The 15,269-nt window shown below is 40.3% G+C and overlaps 1 protein-coding gene across 1 annotated transcript in view; it reads right to left on the bottom strand.

Annotated features, from left to right (window-relative positions):
• The window catches only part of LOC136879341 (potassium voltage-gated channel subfamily KQT member 1), a 916,827-nt gene that overhangs the window by 361,356 nt on the left and 540,202 nt on the right, over positions 1-15,269 (bottom strand). Inside the window, exon 2 of the mRNA XM_067153158.2 lies at positions 6,128-6,262. Within this exon, the coding sequence (XP_067009259.2) occupies positions 6,128-6,262 (135 nt within the window). The remainder of the gene's footprint in view (positions 1-6,127; positions 6,263-15,269) is intronic.

Genomic DNA, 15,269 nt, shown 5'->3' on the forward strand with positions numbered 1-15,269 from the left:
TTCTGATTCAACAGTAACGAGGAATCCATCGCGCTTCGAAGTAGGGAATATTACATTGCTAATTTGGGAGTTACCCTAAACCGGGCTATAACATCAACAAGCATTGCATCAATACCGGAAAGAAGACCTCAGCCCAGAACATTCTTCAGAAGCTGAGTATGAATAAATGGGATGTGCATCCAAGTGTGCACAGGTCGTCAGCTTTTGCCCTATGTGATTCAGCTCAGCCCACGCAAACCAAGTTGATGCAGCCTTCATGGAATGCTGCAGAGTGGTTACAAGGTGTCTGAAAGCAACCCCATAGAGAAACTTAACTGTCTAACAGAAATCGTCACATGTGATATACAATTTACAATTGGCCTTACGTCGCACCGACACAGATAGGTCTTACGGCGACGATGGGACAGGAAAGGGCTAGGAGTGGCAAGGAAGCGGAGTTGCCTTAAATAAGGTACAACCCCAGCATTTGCCTGATGTGAAAATGGGGAACACGGAAACCATGTGAAATAAGATGAAAGGTTGCGGTAAAGTACGAGAGGACGAAGGTGGACCATTGTTTGGACATCCATTTCCATCAAACAGAATGAAATCAACGAAGAGTTTCCTTAGTACCACCACTGTCCTGAATAATTGACCAACAACAGTTTGCCGTGATCTATGGCGAGCAAGAACACACCAGCTCAGCAAGTGGATGATCCCCTCTGAATCTCTACTTCCTGGACATCAGCTGGACTAAGCAAACTGGAGATCGCTGAACTGCTTGGCGAGTGGCCTTGGAAGATCCAAGAATAATCTCAATAAATCGGGGGTGTTTCGGAGTGAAGTATGAACACTGTGAGTACAGACTACCCCACATGTCTATGAGGTCGGCTCCGTCCAGCAAACTGTACACTTCAAATTGTACACTCCAAGACCAAACTCAAGTCATTGAAGTGGTAATTGTTGTTAATCACTTTTGGGTAGACACCATGCAAACACTAACTGTGTTAAGAAAGTCATCAATGTTCTGCCATGAAATAATAATAATAATCGTTGTCTATTCGCATGCACAATACTGAATCACCGCTAATTGATTCACCATGCGATGAAGACATATTGTGTGGCACTTCCAACAATTTCAACGACATTCTACTTTCTTAAGCTCGAAGTAGGATGGGGTTCTCTAAGTTGTCCTTGTTGTTTCTAAGAGATATATCGCATTCATTAACACTTTTTCTTCTTGTGCCATCACCTCACAGAAGGTTGGCGATCATCACGGTGTAAGTTTTCGTATTTTGTGTTTCAGGTATTCGAGTTGTCGTATGGTGAATGGCGAACCATTATCGCTGGTTTCGCATTCAGTATGGTCTTCTCCTTCCACGTCCCTATTTACCTTCTTTCTTGTCTTCTATGATCAATTGTACCAGGAGATGAGACAGGCTACTTTCCTGCGTTGTGCGAGGGTTAAGATTTACATGATTTCCCGGCTTGACGGAGTACCTCCTCGTTGGAGACGAGGTCTACCCATAGGAACTTGAACATTCTGCGATACATCCACGTTTCAGAAGCTTGCAGTCGGTTCATTGACAAAGCCTTTAATGTCCATCCTTCGACACTGTATAGCAACACCGGTAACACTTCACGAAACACCAACAAGAATCAAATCGGTGGTCACTGTACACGACACTTTTTAATTTCAAGAACACACTCCTTGCAATACCAATTCTGACTTTCACTTCTACTTCCAGATCCAACTCTTTTGTTAGACATCGTCCGAGGTACTTGAATTGCGACATCTCTTCAACTTTTCTGCCTGACGATTATCATGACTTTTTCTTTGATTGTTTATTTTAAGGCCAAACGCCTTGCTTACTTCATTGATGCTGTTGAAAAGGAATTGAGGGTATTTTAAATTGTCAGGAAGTATCACATTTTCATTTACATAGCCAATGGTGTTTATTTGATTCCCGTTGATCTTGATTCCTTTTAAACTTCATCAAGGGCAATTCCAAAATGGGTTCAAAATATATAAGTCAGTAAAGATTGGTGAGAGGATACGATCTCATGTCACATCATTTTGTATCGCGATATCTGTAGTAACATGGTCCGACTCCATGGCTAAAGGGTTAGCGTGCTGGTGTTTGGTCACAGGGGTCCCGGGTTCGATTCCCGGCAGGGTCGGGAATTTCAACCACAATTGGTTAATTTCACTGGCACGGGGGCTGGGTGCATGTGTCGTGTTCATCATCATTTCATCCTAATCACGACGCCTACGGGTGTCAAATCAAAAGACCTGCATCTGGCGAGCCGAACTTGTTCTCGGACACTCCCGGCGCTAAAAGCTATACGCCATTTCATTTTTTTTTTAGTAACATGATCTCCAATGTTGACTGGAGATGTTCGGGTCTAATACAGCTTCTTCATGATGTTCAAATCTTTACCATAAAATCCAATATATTTCAGCTGATGTAGAATGATATCATGTCTAACGTTGTTCAAACGTTTTTTTATCATAATCTTATGAGCCGTACAATTTGTGGGCTATTTATATATGAACTTTACCGGGCGAGTTGGCCGTGTGGTTAGGTCCATGGTTTCCCCATTTTCATTCCAGGCAAATGCTAGGGTTGTACCTTAATTAAGGCCACGGCCGCTTCCTTCCCATTCCTAGGCCTTTCCTATCCCATCGTCGCCATAAGATCTATCTGTGTCGGTGCGACGCAAAGGAAATATATGCATATGAACTTTATCCTGCGATTGTTGTAATATCTAAGAATGGCATATCTTGCCAAGCTTTGAGCTGATGAGTTGTGATAGCATTACGTCGCCGCAATGCCCCTCAAGCGTTCTTCCGAAAGCCAGCAGGTTGTAATTAAGCGGCTTTCAAAAACTCCATGGCCTATTCAGTCCACTGAGGGCTTGCTAATACGACTACTGCCAAGCCTAAAGATCAGCTGATATTAGAGTGTACAGTGACACCTCTTGAACAAACAGTATGTAGGGATGGAATGTAACATTTTCTCATATACAGTTATCCAATGAAATAACAATCGAAAAGTTTTACTACTCGTTCTACTACTGTTCTATTTCTTCCTCAGGTGTATGAGTTACCTTTCTTACCCGAGTTCGCTACTTCTCATATCACGCTGCTCAAGCGACCTCTGATATCTAATTTAGCCATTCGTTTTAGTATTGTGTTGTGCCAATCCATACATTGTTGCAATTACGCTTCTATGCACGTGTGTTGAGTTGCTTTAGAGTTGAAAAGATTTCATTTACTATCACTTTTTAATACGGATCAGTAATTGTTACGTTTCGTATGGGGAATGTAAACTCTTCTGAAATAAATCGATGCATAATCTGACAAAATCATCCGCGTTCGTAAATAGCTTCGTACAAGGACGATGTAACCCTCCTGGATGCCAAAGAGAACCTCGAGAATTCCTCTTCCCATTTACGCAGACTTATGACTAACATTTTGTAATATGAAAACTGGGATGGTTAAAATGTTTGCTCGCTTGGATCATTCTGCTGTAACTTTGCAGGCCTTCGTCAATGTAAATTAAAATAATGAGAAGTGATTTTAGTGAAATATAGCATGGGTATATCCCCAGCTTTATAATCTTTAAGGCCTCTGCATAAAGTTGACTCTTCCTGAGAGCTCATTTTCTCTGTATATATAATCTCTTATTTAGGAAACCGACCCTCAACGGGTTTGCCTAAAGACACAGTATTGAACGATTTCTATGTCTTCGAATATGTCTTGGTTCCTTAAAAGTAACACGGACCCGCGCACAGCCGCCTCGGCATTCGCGGCTAGTTGCTTTCCTTGATGGCAAACCTCTTCTACAACTCGGCCATCATCCCCCGTACTTCTTGCACCCATTAACAATCCGTAAACGGTGGCGGAGTTTACATGATATTTCTACATGGTGTAATAGGATAGTGGAACGTAGATTGCCTGTTTGGTCATACGCTTCTGTATATAAATATTTTTAAACGTTGATAAAATCGTACATTTTAGGATAAGTAGTAATAATTTCTTTCTTAATCTGTTTACCCTCCACTGTTGGTTTTTCCCTCGGTCTCAGCGAGGGATCCCACCTCTACAGCCTCAAGGGCAGTGTCCTGGAGAATCAAGGGATACAACTGGAAATCAGGACTAGTACCTCGACCAAGCAGCCTCACTTGCTATGCTGAACAGGGGCATTGTGGTGGAAATGATGGGAAGATTAGAAGGGACAGACAAGGAAGAGAGAAGGAAGCAGCTGTTTCCTTAAGTTAGGTACCATCCCTGGATTTGGCTGGAAGAGAAGTGGAAAACCACTTGGAGGATGGCTGAGGTGAGAATCGAACCCACCTCTACTCAGTTGTCCTCCCGAGGCTGAGTGAACTCCGTTCCAGCCCTCGTACCACTTTTCAAATTTCATGGCAGAGTCGGTAATCGAACCCGGGCCTCCGGCGGTGGCAGCTAATCACGCTAACTACTACACAGCATAGGCGGACAGTAATATTAATATTCTTGTTAAAATACGAATGAAATGATTCACGTGTGTAGTTTGGTAACAAGTGCTGTTCGGGTTAGCCTATATATAGGGAGGGAATTTAGCATTTTCTGATAAACACGTACAGACTGAAATATAAGTATGAAAATGTTGCTACCGCTTATGCTAGTGTTCCTACTCGATAGACCAACAGGGAGGTTGGTTGATGAATGGCATTGCTTAGCGGATCAGTTTATATGTTGCAAACAAGTTATCTAACCATTGAAATGCAATGCGTGCGCCGATTTGAGGAGGCGTTTACATGTTGTCGTATTGTAGAGTATTTTGGGTAACTTTTCATGTCATAGGTAGCAATTGTATTATTATTATTATTATTATTATTATTATTATTATTATTTGTTTTTCAAATTGAGCCTCTATGGACTGCGTGTTAACAAATAATCTCATTTTCAGTGTCTGTGTCTTGTTCGTCTGCCGGCTTTGACATCCTGCCAGTATCTCTTGAGCCTGTCGATCAGCGCTTTCTTCCACTTCTCTGGTAAAGGGCCTCTCCGCCTTCTGGGTTTTGTCTCTACCATAGATTCTCACCATATTTCTGAAATTAACTCTGTCATTGATTTTATCCTCTGTAATGTCTACCTCTCTCAGATCTTTCTCACACTCTTTGAATCATCTCAACTTAATGCCTTAGGAAATTCCAGATTTTCTTTGCGAGCCGGTCGTTATTCATATGGAAGACGTGCCCACAAAACAACAATCTTCTTTTTCTAATTGTTGTTATCTCTTCTGTCTTGCTGTATACTTCTTAATTCGATTTCAGTCAAATCTGCCCGTCAACCCATCTATTGCCTAATTACTTCCGTAGTAGCATGGGTTCTCTTTTAGGTAGCTGTATTATTATTATTATTATTATTATTATTATTATTATTAGCTTTTAAGTCTCCTTAAGTACATTTACGGTTTTCAGAGAAGCGGAAGCCAGACTTTTCTCCTATAAGAGTTATTTTACGTGTCAGTAAATCTACCAACACGAGGCTGGCGTCGTTGAAACGGTCAATTATCACCGGACTGAGCTGGGATCGAACCTACCAATTTGGGCTCAGAAGTAGAGCGCTCTACCGTCTGAGCTACTCAGTTTGCCCACCTCGATGACAGCAGAACAATTTACTTAAACTTTCCATGATCATCACTAGTTTTCTAGCAGATAGATCAACAGATCCTTGTTTATGAAGATAACAGAGAAGCTGAGGTTTACTTTAATTGGGGTAAAACAATGCGTATTTAACATCTATTCATTGAAATCTCCTGTAACATTGGAAACCTCATCCCAAATTCATATTAAAGTCTACTCTTAACATTATGATCTCTAAAATTTCTTCAATATAAGTCAATTTACTTCACAAGACAGTTATTACTAAACGGTTGGAGATACCTTGTGTTAAAGGAATATTGTGTTAAAAACTGTGAAAAAAGAAATGAATTATGGATTTAGAAAGGACAGACCGTGTGCTTTATATATTCCTACTCGCGTCTGGTTTAGGCAGCAGTCCTGGAACAACATAGGGTGTGCACTGTGTATACAGGTACTAGACATATAACAATACACAATGAGTGCAGAACAAGGTAGTCAGAGTTGTACCTACCTCAGGAAGAACTCTATTGTAAACCAGATTACGACTACGGTCTCCATGTAGAAAAGAATAATGCTCGCCATCTTTTCGTACTCCGCTATTGTCGAGAACACGCTAAGAGCCAGGCACGTGAAGACCATGCAAAACCTGCAATGAGAAATAAAAAGAAAACTCAGTAATCCTCTGATGAATGATGTGACACCACTCCAATATGTATTAAAATTAACTGAAGGGAATTTCAAGGACCAATACGGGACATACCATGTCAAGGGGGACAAAAACTTCGGAAGAGATGAACTTGGATTTTTAAACATTACAAACATTTTAAACTAAATGTAAACAAGCGACACAATCAAGATTATACATTATGTAATAGTTATTTACGTAACAGCCATGGAAATTAGTCTTTTATGTTACAAGCTGAGATGTTTACGTCCGAACCGCAGGGGAAAGTTGAATGTTATTTTCACACATATAATATATATGTTTTTTTGCTAGGGGCTTTACGTCGCACCGACACAGATAGGTCTTATGGCGACGATGGGATAGGAAAGGCCTAGGAGTTGGAAGGAAGCGGCCGTGGCCTTAATTAAGGTACAGCCCCAGCATTTGCCTGGTGTGAAAATGGGAAACCACGGAAAACCATCTTCAGGGCTGCTGATAGTGGGATTCGAACCTACTATCTCCCGGATGCAAGCTCACAGCCGCGCGCCTCTACGCGCACGGCCAACTCGCCCGGTAAACATATAATAGAGGCGTTATCACTTTAGTGGCTGTTGCGTACAATATTTTATTTCATACTATGGTGAATGTACTTATTTCAAATTAATTTAATCTATATATTTCAAACACTAGGCTGATTTTTGTAACATCGATTTTGAGAGACCGTTGATCAGATGAACATCGTAAAGCACTCTGATGAAAGCTCTTGACCTGTATATTTGAACAGTGTCTTTCAAAGCATAAAAAACTTTCTTGTCGTATATTTTTTAAATTATGAAAGAAAAATGTAGCATTCTGACTGGCCAATGCGCTCGCCTAGTGGCGAACTCAAGGCCGCCTGAACCGTGAATGCGCTGAGCAGCAGGCACGATAGGGGAGGTGGAAGGGGAGTAGACAGACTTGTGCAGTCACTGTCTTACTGGTAAGCTGGTACTTCCTGAACAGGAAAAAACGCTCTTTTGCTGCCCAGCTGTTCAACAGTGCGCATTCCATTCAATATTCCTCTAAATTTAAGTGATAATTCAGAGTCTGGTTTAAAATTAAATTCCAATGCAGCTGGCGATGTTCGATTAGCATGGCTCAATATGGGATAAAGTCCCAAAGGGAAATAGTCATTAATTAATGTGTGTGAGTCATCTTCTAAAATATATAATAGACTAGCATGTACCCGCGGCTTTGCCCGCGTTTATTAATTCAACTGTTTTATATAATAAAAAATATTTTTTTCCTAATAGAGCTACCGGTTGAACTATATTAGTGTCTTTCCAAATGGAGCTAAGATATATAGTGCGTTTGCCTTTCCAGCTCTTGAACAAACCACGTAGAGTTGACAATGGAAGAAGTAGCCTTTTCGAAGATGGAGTCCTACAACTTTAAGAGATTATTCTTGTGCCTTGTTGATGTTCATAGCGAAACTGAAACAAACGGGGAACTGCAGACATCTAAACTTAAACTGCATATCCGAAGAAATTATTCGAATCCGAGGAATGAATATTACTTCGCTCGCGGCAAGCCCAATCATGAGAATTTTCAGAGTCGTGTTCATTACAGAGGGCAGGATTCTTAAGAAGGATAATCGGTGCCACAATCGTCCGCTCTAAGATGTTGGAGGATACTCCAGGTGACTCCAAGTTTTTCAAAAGCTCTGCGTGTAGTCGATAGACTTGTAACTTTGTAGAACATCGGGTAATTCTTGTAAAAGTTGCTTGTTGATGACGTTGACAGCTTCACTTCTTGGAGCAAGAATCGCTCTTTGACATAACCATGCGTAATTGGTGAAATACTGTGGCCACGAATGTTAAAAATTTCAGATTTGTGGGTGTTTATTATAACCTAATCTTCTTTACTATAGCCTATTTTTTCTCTAAATGAAATAATAAAAGACGAGATTGAGTTAGTTGAAAGAAAAAAAGGCAACTGGATAATTCTTGTGAGTGTTGCTTATTAATGACGTTGACAGTTTCATGTCTTGGTGCAAGAATTGCTCTTAGACACAGCCATGAGTCTTAGGTGAAAACCTGTGCCCACCTATGACAAACATTTCAGATCTTTGTTTGCCGTAGATTTGACTGAGCATCGCACACAGACAGACAGACAGACAGACAGACAGACAGACAGACAGACAGACAGACAGACAGACAGACAGACAGACAGACAGACAGACAGACAGACAGACAGACAGACAGACAGACAGACAGACAGACAGACAGACAGACAGACATCATGGACCGAAGGAAAATGGCTTCCTATTTCACAGACTTAAAATGGCATCTTGACTGATATATGTATTATTCCTTGTTTATTCTTATCGTCTATCTTGTGCCCTATATATTTTCTCTAAATTTATACATGCCCAACCCTTGCCCCCTTTCTCTACGCGGTTTGGGTATGAAGTGAGATGAATCTTCGTAGCGCGTTTTTACGACCGGATATTTTTCATGACGTCAACCTAATCAGATGAGTTAATGAGATGAAATGAATGACATATTATATGATAGCAAGAATGAAGAGGATGAAACCCTGCGACGGCACATAGCCCACTCCTCTCGAATACAAGACTTTCCGTCCCCATCCGACAGGGTCATATTCCCTCACACCATATAAGGCCAAAAACGGCTTCCTACGCCCTGGACGTAAAATGGCTCCTTGAATTGTGTTCTCTACCTACCTTATTGAGCCGTATCCGACCGGCCCATAATAATAATTGGAATATTATTTGACCAAATATGTGAATTTTATTAATAAAAGATACAGTCTAATATGTTAAAGCATCGTATCCCAAGATAGTTAATACCGGATGTTGAGCAAGACTGTAAGTCGCTGGATGTTGCTTCATATTTTCGTATGACCGTGAGAAAGTAAGCTTACCCACGCGCTGGCAAGGATCGACACGTGTATTACATGCTGACCAAGCAATATTTTTCAGCCAATGGGAACTTAAGGATTTGGCAAACCTGGAGGCTATACCGCGCTAAATATTAATTCCAGGATGACCAACATGCTCTGTGGATAAAGTCAGTTTCTGGAGACAATCGGTTTTCCACAGTTTCTGAAGTTAGATATATTTGGAAATGTATTATAGAAATTGGTGGAAGAGATTTGCTAATGTTTGAGCTGTGTTTTATAAATATATCACAATAAGTATTGTATCATCATACATGACGAACTCTCTGATTGGTGGTTGGTTCAGATACCCGGGAACCCCAACATTATCAGCGTCACCGAAGCTTCCTCAGTAACTCAAGCTCTGGAGAGCGTCACTCTGTAGTTGAAATTTGAGCAGTACGGATGTACTAGCTCGGCACTCTGTAGGAAAAGTTTGAACAGTGCGGATGTACCAACTCTGTGTCTGGTGGTTGTAATTAACGTGGCGTTATTCCAGAAATAGTAACTGGTTCTCATTGATACTTCAAATTGTGCAGTCGTAATATTTACTGTGCTTTGACAGAGTTTACTTTTAATCGATAAAGACGGTGTAGTGACCGCTGAGTAACAAGTGTTGTAGAAACGTGCCAGTGTTTCACTATTTCGCGACGGGCGCGTATTCGCGTGGAACTTCCGTACCGAACCGTGGGCTGCTTTTAAAACTGTAATTTTACCCTTATAGTGAAGTGTGTTATATATATGTGAATCAGTGTGTTAGCTGATCTGGTAAAAGAAAGGGTATTTCGGCTCGCAGCATTAAGCAGCGAAGAGATTATCAACTATAGTCTTCTGTGTTCCAGTGAATTGTTTTCCAGCAAGATGATGGATGCACCTGCAGAGGAAGGAAGCGCATTCCCACATGTTAAGGATGTGATTATCATGGTGTAGATCCCAAAATTAGTGGGGATGTAAGCTGCTATCCTGGTATCCCGAGAGTCATCATAAAGTAAGATGCACGTATTATATATGGCATGATATGTAAGTTATGTTAAGGTACTAGGGCAGTGTAGATAGAATTTTCAGTTTCATTTAAAGTAAGCCGGACGGCATGTATTTATTTAATTTTGTCACTATGGTAGATTCGGATACGAGATTAATGCATGTTTATTTTATTTTCATTTTGATTTATGATTAGATGTTTGGGAAAATGAGGGATTGATAGGATCAGTTATTGTTGTAAATATAGTACTTAGTGTAGGATATTCCGAGTTTTCCTTAAACATATGCTAGAAGGGCTAGATCGACAGGTTCATTTCTATATTACGTCAAACACGTATCAATTTATTTTATTTCGCTTATTCAGAGAGACAGGTATAGCTATTTTGCATGATGCATGGTTTTATAGAAGCTGCCAGAAGGAGCTGCAGAACGCCGTTGTTAAATTAAGATCTTTGAAGTTAAGTTGGATTCTGTTTGCCTGATGGTCTGCCAAGGACTTGAACAGCGTCTCGTTATGTGGAAAGGCCAGTAGGATTCATGAGGAATGATGAGATAATAATTGCATGCTTAATTATAATGTATTGGTGCAGGCCGATTGTATGCTTGACAAGATAGAGAGAAATTATGCAGGTGTGTGTGTGCCTGCCTAGCGTCTTCTGAGTATATTGTGATCAGAATGGACAGTGTTAATTCCAGACTATTGAGTCTGATGTTGTTAAATGGCCCAAGCATGCTAAGAAGCAATTAATATACGGGAGTTTCCGTGTAGTTGATGATGGGCGTTATCTCATGGCAAGTTGAGTCCTGGCCTGTGTTATCGGCATGTGTGAAAGAGACAGTATTTCCTTGCGGCGGCCACGGGAGACAAAATCCAATCTTTAGCGTAGTGGAGTTCTATATTTCTTTACAGCTCGTAATCTACCCGGAAGTACATGACGGATGACCGCGCTGTTGAGCGCTCAAACGCAGCAGAAGGAGGCAATGTTGCCCATTGCTTTCTTCATGACATCACGGATTATTTATATGTTTTTCTCTTACAGGATGGTTTTACCTTATTATTTTGTGATTGTATACCTTGTCTCGTTGTTTTTAAAGGGAACAGCCCGAGTGCTGGTGTATTGTTGGTTCATCTAGTTCTGTCTAGATCTTTTGTAGTGAACCGGGATTCACATTAGAAGCAGTGTAGCATTTAAGACTTTACTCGGTATCCGATGTATATATATGTTTAGTTTGATGATTTGAATTATTGTAAATATAGTGTAGGATTTGCCCCTAGTATTTTGCATTTCTTACATAGCGTCCAGTGCGTCTTAATTATTTTCTTTCCGTCGTAATTTTTTTATAATGTAACTTTGATTTTACGGAAATAGATTGATGATTCTCGGGAGTAACTTAATTTTGAAACCGTATCGTTGGGATGCGATATTGTGAAACTCCATACCGAAATACCAATGGCAGTGTTTGCATACACTTGTTGCCATACAACATAAACATTGGACTATGAGAAGATACTCAGTCTTGATTTTTATATATGTTCTTTATTGAACTTGTTTTTCTTTTAATGTCAAATTTGTATTATCACTCATTTAACGTTTCTGATTTCGATTTATTTTATTACTTTGAGTTCATTTTTTACAAGTTATTATTTTTTTTATTCAATTATTTTCGTGTGATTTGATCGGGGATATTTGTTAATAAATCCATCTTACCCCCTATGATTGTTTCTCATTCGTGTTATACCTCCATTTCCTGTCATTGATTGCTATTTTAGTGTTGAACTTCGACTTTTATCCTGACCCAATCGACAACCAACCCACACTCTGCCCAACCCTGAGTTAGTCGGATGTTCATACAGGAATGGAGGCATCGTCCTAGAGGGTATTTACCCCTGGGTACGGTACATATATATATTTGGCGCCGCAACTAAGGGCAAATAGACACTTTGGCGTATGTTCGTATCCCGCTGGGAGTATTTTTGTGTTACCCAAAGATGTCTAGGTTGTTCTTACAAACTTGGGCAGGTCAAATTGAGATTTACGAGAGTGAATGTGATTTGACAAGCTATTCCGAAGGCTAGATAGGATTAGGATTATGGTTCGAAAGCTGGAAGAGACCAATAATTGGTATCCAGATAATGATTAAATTTAAGAAAGGTAGATAGGTAATTTTGAACCATAGGCGCAACTTAGGAATCTGGCAACCTAACGTTCAGACAACTTGAGTCTAGAGTCCCATGTTCAGTGCTACGAATGATAGTAGGCGGACATGAAAGGGCAAGATTTCATCGGAAATCGTGTGTTTAGAAAACAGAGTAAAATCTAAATGCATTACGTTAGGGACATCGGCAAAAAGTTTGATTTAAATTATGTTAGGAAGAATGAGGAACATAGCCGATAAATAAGGCGTGTCGTAGTAGTAAAGGAACTCTATTTGAGTCAGAGAACTATAAAAAGATTTCTCTAATGAGGTAAAGTGGTCGATGACGTGTCCTTCAGACATGTGTTGATCTTGATATAGCCTGGAATTTGTGTGTAGATCAAATTTCAATTGCCAGTAACGATAATTTTATTTGATTTAGAGTAAGACTAGGAACTTAAGATCGCCTCAGTCTTAAGAAAATGGTGATGATATTTGCAATGAATGCTGATGATTCAGGACTGGTAAACCTATGCTGGAATATTAGTCTGGAGTCGGAGGTATTTATCGTAAATATGGTCTAGTACTGTTGTCTAGTACTTAGATTAGAGCCCAAAAGACAGGAAAATTATTAATGTTTGGATTAAAAGAATTTGGGGCTACGGTATTAGTAATTTCTTTTTTTAAAGTTATGATAACGCGTTTGTTTGTTATGCGCGGCAGAAGATAAATATCCCAAATCATAGGAAGCTTCTATATGGCGAATTTTGAGGCCATGTTTTCTTGATATATGATTAACGTAAATCATAGAAGCTTTTCAGTAAAATAAATGGTTTTCGTATGGAGTACACAAGATACGGTATAGGATACTAGGTAGTGGCGAGCATCCCTGCGTTTTCTCGAATACGTATTTGGTATGGCGTTGACGATGAAGGAGTTGTTAGAGGAGATGGACAAGAGGGCAGAGCAGGCCGAGATGAGGGAACAGGAGCGTATGAATGAACTTTCGAGTAAGTTGGAGGAGCAATTTAAACAAGCGGCGGATAGGTCAATGGAAGAAGTATATTTATGGATTTCCGATCATCATTAGAACGGACCATAAGGCATTAACTTTTATCCTAAAATCCAATGTAGGTAGCGACAGGGTGTACAGATGGTCGCTATTTGTACAACAGTTCGATCTGACACTAGAACACTGCCCAGGCAAGTTGAATACTGTGGCAGACGCACTCAGTCGAAACCCGGATGAAGTTGAGGCTACTGTAAATTTGGCAATGTTGGGCGAAGAGGACCAAAACATTTTGGACAAGTTACCAAGTTTAGGCCAAGAGCAGAAAAATTATGGACCAACCAAATTACTGATTGATTATTTTAATAAGGAACTCGAACCCGGCACCCCAGGTTTCATCGAGGCACAAAAGAAGGCATCCCAATATCACTACTTCAACAATCTTTTGCATAAATTTATTGACGAAGAACACACTAAATTTCGTATTGTTGTTCCACCAGTGTTCCAGATGGACTTGATATGGTTAGGGCATCATACCACTGGACACGCGGGTATTGAGAAAGTTACAGCTACGTTACAGGAAACATTTATTTGGCCAAGGATGAGGCGCATGATTCAACAAGTCTTGCGAACCTGTGACACATGTCAGCGTATCAAACCTAACACTTTCCTATTAAAACAGCAACCAAGAGCTGTATTGCCCACAATGCCCAGGAAACTGTTCGCAATTGACTATTTTGGAGCGTTACCTGCAGGACGTCGTGGTGTGAAATATATTCTAGTATGCATGGATGTATTTTCTAAGTATGTAACTTTGTGTCCCGTACAAAAGGCCAACACGAAATCCGCACTACATCAGATTAAAAATAAGATCATTCCTAGAATGGGTAAGCCAGAAAGCATACTAAGTGATCACGGTCCACAGTTCACCTCGCCTGCTTTCAAGAGGGAGCTCGATAGGATGGAGATAAGACATGTGTTGAGTTCAGTGAGACATCCGGAATCTAACCCGAGCGAACGTGTTATGAGAGAGATAGCAAAGTACTGTCGGATCTTCATACCAAGAGAGCACTGGAAATGGCCAGATGTAGTTCCAATTATCATGGAAAGCATTAATTCTACCAAGCATGAAAGTACCGGACAGATTCCCAGTATTATTCATCTCAACGAATACCCACAGCGTCCATGGCACGAGAAAATTCAATGTCCGAATGACCCAAGGCCGTCTGCAGAATTATGCATACGAGAGACTGCAGAAAAATTAAAGGCTCAGGCAGACAAGAGGCTACGCAGAAGCAGGAACAAACGATTTCATAGACAACTGCGGGTTGATGAGCTTGTACTGGTAAAACGTCCTCAGAGCTCAGATGTGTCAGCGCGCTTCTGTCAGAAGTTTGCTGAATTGTATATAGGTCCATATAAAGTAACTCAGGTATATGGAAATAATTCCTACAAGGTTTGTAGCTTAGACGGATCTACGGAGAAGGTTTTCAATGCCTCAAACCTCAAGCTTTATTATCCCAGAGGTCAAATTAGAATAGACGACATCCCAGAAGAAGAAGAAGAAGAAGGAGAGATGGCAGAAGATGAGAGTGAAGATGATGGAGAAGAAGAAGAAAACCCGAATGATGAACCTGTGATGGTGGATGCAGATGACCCGGAAGAAGACACGGAGAATGTTAACTTCGCGCAGATGGAAAGAGACAATTATTCAGAAGAAGAAGATTGTGAAGAGTGTGGTGGTGTGCAGAGACGTTTTCATGCGTTACTTGACATCTACTATAATATCCGCCAAGATAATGATAGACTGTGGGAAGAGAATACAAATTTGCGAGACGGCAAATACTACTAAAGGAAAGAGATTGTATATATCCAGATGATAATAAATAGTCAAATAATACATTAAGAAAAAAAATAAATATT

This window comes from Anabrus simplex, chromosome 8 (assembly GCF_040414725.1).
Source record: "Anabrus simplex isolate iqAnaSimp1 chromosome 8, ASM4041472v1, whole genome shotgun sequence".
Taxonomy (NCBI): domain Eukaryota; kingdom Metazoa; phylum Arthropoda; class Insecta; order Orthoptera; family Tettigoniidae; genus Anabrus; species Anabrus simplex.